General features: G+C 43.5%; 1 protein-coding gene across 1 annotated transcript in view; it reads left to right on the plus strand.

Annotated features, from left to right (window-relative positions):
• Positions 1–6,429, plus strand: part of MSH4 (mutS homolog 4) — a 35,495-nt gene that overhangs the window by 27,148 nt on the left and 1,918 nt on the right. The window contains exons 16-19 of the mRNA XM_018576863.1: positions 1,959–2,077; positions 3,287–3,415; positions 3,964–4,138; positions 5,198–5,286. Coding sequence (XP_018432365.1) covers positions 1,959–2,077; positions 3,287–3,415; positions 3,964–4,138; positions 5,198–5,286 — 512 coding nt within the window. The remainder of the gene's footprint in view (positions 1–1,958; positions 2,078–3,286; positions 3,416–3,963; positions 4,139–5,197; positions 5,287–6,429) is intronic.

The following is a 6,429-nucleotide window of genomic DNA, read 5'->3' on the forward strand; positions in this document are numbered from 1 at the left end:
AGCTTTAAACAATTTTTGCTTTGCCTGGATTTCAGCTCTAAAATAATAATATTAATATAAAAGGGGATGGAGTGGAAAATGTATTTGCTGTTTACAGTAACCAGTAGTGCGCACACTTTAATATTCCAACTCGTAGGAGTAACGATACAGCCGGAGTCTGTTTGCTGTCGGCAACAATTTTTCTTCATCAGTTTTGCTTTATATTTTAGGAGTGATTTTCCTTCAAGTCTTACATACTTTTTGTGACTAGCAACATATCATTCAGGAATGCTGTCATGCTGAGAGCAGGAATGTCTTCAAATGTAGTTCATTTCATTGTCCAGCATTCTACACAAAGCTGCAATGTTAATAAGAACCTGGAATTCAAAGTGCTGCTTGAGGTTTAGCAGCCCCTGATTAGCAGCCTCTGTTAGTAATGGAACACAGGGCAGCATTGCTACGTTATTGGGCAAAACTTACAGCAAGGAGTATGGAAAATGCTACAAAGCACTGGGAATGAGAGTGTAAGCAGTGTGGTTTATTAATTCCTTTATGAAGGTTTTTACTTATTCCTGAAATATGATGTTTAAAGTGAGTCTGCCAGTTTAGTTGGGGGGGATGGGGATTAGGCAAAAGTTATAGTAAAAGTATAGCTGCCCATTAAAGTGAAAGAAACCTCTAGAGCACATGGGTTACAGGTACTCCTAAAAACAAGATCACACAGGGGCTCGTGCACAGACATACACATGCACACACAGACACTCAAAGGCCTGGTTCACACCTGTACGTTTTGTAGCGCGTTCAACGCTCTACGAACGCTCTACAAAACGCTCAAACATGAAAATCCCATTGTTTTCTATGGGTATGGTTCACACCTTGCCGTATTTCAGCCCGTCTGAACGCGCTACAAAACGGCCTACGCCTGAAAAGGTACATGACCTTCTTTGCGGCGACAAACGCGCATATTCGATTCGCCTAGGTGTGAACAGAGCCAAAGGTTGAACTTGATGGACCTGTGTCTTTATTCAACCTCAAATACTATGTAACATGCACAATTGTGGGCCCCGGGAGCTTTTTGCTAAACCGGCAAGTACCGTATGCACAGCATAACTCCACATTATGGCACACGTACCCAACAAAGCGATCCCTTACAGCAATTCGATGTACATGCCCCCCTCCATGCCGGTCTTTTTCTGGGTTCTAAATCTTCAGCCATCTTAATTGGCCGGTTCGGGATGATGTCACTCCTGTGCATTAAATAAAGATTGCTAAAAGGTCATAGGCACCTTTGCAGTTTGTTTTTCCCCTTAGAGCAAGCTTGGGAAACTCAGCTGTTCTGGAACTGCAACAGCCAGGAGGCATTGCAAGACTGACAGTTACAGGCATGACTGCCAGAGGCATATTGGGATTTGTAGTTGAAGCACAACTGGAGGGCTGGAGTTGCCCACCGGTGCCTTAGAAACCTGATGTAATCACATCTGGATGCTGTTGCCTACTGTTGCTCTCTATGTGGATACATTTTGTTACATTCCTGTCATAGACCTTTTGTGGTGCAAACTTTACTTCAACAGTTGGAAACATTATCTTACAATTGCAACTTTATAAGGGATTTTTACCCGCATTCCTACAGTCATGGCAAGCGCAGAGATCTCATATAAATTGTGTATTTAGTCCTCGAATGTGTTTAAAGGGATATCCGCCAGAGATCATTGCAGCTGCGGTCCTTTGCTGATCCATCCTAATATTATGTTCTCTTAGCTCTGCAATCAGCTTTTATGCAAAGAAATGAAAAGGATCCATGCAAACTCCTTACCCTCCTTACTTTGATTTTATATGTTATCAGCCTGAGTCATTTTTCTGTGTGGTGGGGGTGCTTTAAATAAAAATTGAGATCATTCAGTTCCATATGTACAATTAGTTTTACAAGTACTGCCATCATTCTGTTTTTTCACAAATGTTTTGTCTCTCTTGTTTTGCAGGGTCCTTTGTTCCAGCTGAATATTGTTCCCTACGAATTGCTAAACAGATATTTACACGGATTGGAATGGATGATGATATTGAAACAAATGCCTCAACTTTCATGAGGGAAATGAAGGAGGTGCAGCATTATGTACACATAAGCAGAACTGCGTATTACAATAAAATCAGGACAATATTACTGGTAGAAGTAGTGTTTGGTGGGTCACTCCAAACCTTACAGAGGTTCCAAAACTACCAGATGTGAATATTTTAAAAATAGACTTAAAGTGACATTAAAGTCAAATATATTTCCCCTCCCCCCAAGGTTATTTAAAGCACTTACCTTAAATGATGTCTCTTAATCCGATCTTCTTTCCTGTCATCTTCATCTGTCCCTCCAGCGCTGCGGCGGGTCTCTGATCCAGCGCTGACTCCTCTGTCCTTGCTGGCACTTCCTGTCCCACGGTGTCTGCATGCGGGTGCACGCTGTCCATAGACTTACCATGTGTCTCCCCTTGTCTCCCACCCCGAAAATGTGAACTGCACATGCGCCCGCCCCAAGATGCTTTGCGGCCACCCGAGAATTTTCACATTTTCGGACGGGAGCGCGCGGGGAAGACACAGGTAAGTTTAAACTGCTTTTAAAGTGGTTTTTTAAAAACACTTTTTGCATATATCTACTGCTTGCTAGCAGTAGATATATGAAAAAACACCGGAGGGTTTAATAACCCTTTTTATGTAATATATGCCAGAGGTGGGCAACCTCAGCACTCCAGCTGTGGTGGAAGTACAAATGCCATCATGCCTCTTCCTCTGGGAGTCATGCCTATGGCTGTCTTGCAATGCCTCATCATGGGACTTGAGGTTTCAAAACAGCTGGAGTGCTGAGGTTGCTTTCACCTAATATATGCTGTATATTTTATTTTATAGAACACACACACACACACACACACACACACACACACATACATACAGACTTTAAAGTACAAAAAAAACTGAACTTGTACATTTTCCTGTAATTAGGTGTGTAAGGGCTCAATCATAGCAATTGCGGTGACTGTTGTTTTTCCATATTGGATTAACGCCAGTCACTGCAAGGGCACACAGAAAATAATTGTACACTGCCAATAAAGTAGAAAACACAAAGCACCACTATACACCGCTGCCACTCAGCGAACACCAGCTACATGCTGAAATGAATCATTTATCATGCGGATGGTGTGAACTCAGCCTGACTCTTTGCTGGTAAACCTCATGTTTTTAGATAAGTACGGATTTCAAATATAGCCACTGATGAATCTATGCAAAATGAATTTAAAGATGCATGCATGTGTCACTCTTTCCTAAGATAACATACATAATCCAGAATGTAAATGAGAAGTCACTGATAATAATTGATGAATTAGGAAGAGGAACAAGTGCAGAGGAAGGCATTGGGATCTGCTACGCAGTGTGCGAACACCTTCTTGGTTCAAAGGTACCTTTGTCATTTCTCAGTTGCCATCAAGTTGTCCTTTCTCAAAGTGTATATTCAGAAAAATTTGCCCCCAAAACTCCCTTTCCCCCTCCTGGCATTGTTTTACTTTTTTTAAATATTCTTTTACCTTGTTTCTGAGACACCGCTTTTTTCCCTTCCTGATTGGATATCACCGCGTGGCATCCATGTCCATCCAGTTTTTTCCTCCATCTTCCTATGGAGATAAAAACTGAATTGACCAATACCCCATGTCGGTCTATAATCAGATGTAAACAGACACGTGTCAGTTTACATCAGATTACCCCCGATCCACCAGGATAAGGTCAGTCGAAATGGAACACTATTCTGTTTGTTTTTCCGGACCTGGCTGGAGTCGAGGGTAACCGGGTGTAAACAGACCCAGCTGCCCCTAGACTTACATTGGCCATCCAATCTGGTCAGTCTGAAAAGCTGACAGGTGGACCCGATTGGACCGCCCTTGTAAAAGGAGCCTAACTATGTGAATACCCTGCCCTTTGCTGAATTTGCTGACTAACTTTTCTTTTCAGGCCTTTACACTTTTTGCAACCCATTTCTTGGAGCTATGCCATCTAGGTTCAATGTATCCAAACGTGGAAAACTTTCACTTTGCTGTAAAGCCTCCATCAGACAAGTCCGGGAATAAGAACTCTATGGCTTATACCTACTTGCTATCCAAAGGGCAGACGAAAGAGAAGAATTATGGTAATAATGATGATAGATATCTTATCATTTCACTGTAAAACACACCACTTTGCAGTGACCTAAATGAACCTATTAGATGTCAGCTTTTCTTAGTTTTATTATTTGATGCTGCTGATTGGTTGCTAGCAGTTACTGCAAATTATGTTTGTGTCTTGTGTGTTAGTGTTTGGGCTTCAATAATAAAGCTGGGAATACATCAGTAGAATTTCATTAAAAAAAAAAGTTATCATAATGTTCATTCGATTTTCTAATAGTTAATGGGGTCAAATCGATGATCGTTTTCAGCCGTAATACTGTAGTTGTGTGTTTAAATGCGTCACTTAATTAATGGCAATGCAATGTCAATTAGTATACCGAGTATTTGTACTCGTACTCGCCCAAATGCTTCTGATGCCTAGCTCGATACCAAAACCTCCGGTATCAGGAAGCCGGGCAGCAAGTCATCACACGCTGCCCGGCTTCCTGATTGACTGGGAAGCCGGTTCCATGTTCCCTCTTCACCAGGGAGCTGCCTTCCCGGCCAATCAGGAAGCCGCGCAGCTTGTAATGACTGCCCGCCTTGGCTTCCTGATTGGCCAGGAAGCCAGCTCCATGCTCCCTCGTCACCTTGGTCGGGAAGCTGCCCAATCAGGAAGCCAAGCGGCGAGTCATTACCTGCCCCCCGGCTTCCTGATTGGCCAGGAAGCCAGCTCCATGCTCCTTCGTCACCTTGGTCGGGAAGCTGGCCAATCAGGAAGCGAAGCGGCGAGTCATTACCTGCTTCATGATTGGCCAGAAAGCCGGCTTCATGCTCCCTCGTCACCTGATATTGAAGGAGCATGGAGATTGCGTCCCTGCTAATCGGGAAGCTAGATGGCGAGTCATTAAACGCTGCCTGTGTTCGGTATCGGCGAGTACAGGGAAAAAAAATATTGGTACTCCATACCAAAAAAACGGTATCGGTGCATCCCTACTTTTTACTGCACGTTGCCGCAGCACACAGGTCTGACTTGGCTTTAGTTTCATATGTGTTTATATATGTTTGTTATAATTTATGACCATCTCCTTTCTTGTATTTAGGTTTAAAAGCAGCCTCACTTTCATTCTTACCAGACTCCATAATGAAGGACGCCAGTGAAATCTCCAAGTTTGTCGCAGACAAGATCCTGGTATGACCTTTGTGATTTATTCCAAAACACATATAGTTGCTGGTTGTTCTGAGTGCATTGCTGGAACAAGTAGTTCTACCATTTTATGGAAGAAAGGGGGAGGTCTAGAACCTCTCTGAGGGGTCTACATGCCGTGTCCCCTTTGTGCATCACTTCTTTTTCTGGACAGGAAGGGTGAGACCTTTGCTTATTTTTTTTTGCTGTCAGTTTCCTAGTCGAGAAGAGTTTCCTTCACTTTTCACTTTTGTTTCTGATACCTCTCTCCCCCCGCAGTGATGCAGACAGCATTAAAAATTCATCGGAGGTTCTAACCCCTCCTCACTCCATCCTGAATTTAGAAAAAAGTTTTGGTCTCAGTTGGGTTTTAAATGAACGACATCGCAAAGGATTATGGGCAACGTTTCTGATGCTGTCAACTCTAATTATGGCAATTAATTATGGAATTATATGAGCACAGGAATCTTTATCAGTGATTAGCATCCCTGATTATTAAAGTCTAGGCTTGGCACCTCCCTTCGTTTTAGGGTAAGTATCGCAGCAACAAGCAGAACTAAGGCCTCTCATTAAATAAAAACATTTCCTGCAGCGCTTAATTATAAGTGTATCCGCATTTACAGTTTCTCTTAGTCCCCCTGGAAAGTCACACAAATATCTGTTTCTCCTGACAGTGAAGTCACCTAATGCAGCTTCCTGTCATAGAGTGTCAATGATGCTGCACTGCTCCTGAATTCAGAGCAAAGTTGCCACTCTTGTGTAGGCCGAGCCTGCTTGTACTATAGCGGGATGAGAAGTTCCTGCAGGGGACTGCATTGTCACTGCTGAGTCACAGGCTTGTAGCTTGTCAGTCATCACCTGGCCACACCGAGTCCTCCCCACTGCTTTCTGTATTAACAGCACTACCACTGATGCTGACACCCTCCCACTGTGAGCTGCAGTGTCTAGCAGGGGGAGTGTGTGAGACACAAATAAAGGGGGATTTGGCTCAGTCAGGAGAGGTAAAAGTAAGATTTTGTTCACTATATGAGGCTTGCAGACAGGACTCTCCCTACCTTAGTTGCCACGATAGAGGAGGGGGGAGCGGTGTGGAAGGCGGCGTATGGCTGAGCTGTCAGCGGGGGGGGGGGGGTTGGTGGTCTGTGCTGT

The sequence above is a fragment of the Nanorana parkeri genome, unplaced genomic scaffold (assembly GCF_000935625.1).
Source record: "Nanorana parkeri isolate BGI_ZX_2015 unplaced genomic scaffold, ASM93562v1 scaffold79, whole genome shotgun sequence".
Classification (NCBI taxonomy): Eukaryota; Metazoa; Chordata; class Amphibia; order Anura; family Dicroglossidae; genus Nanorana; species Nanorana parkeri.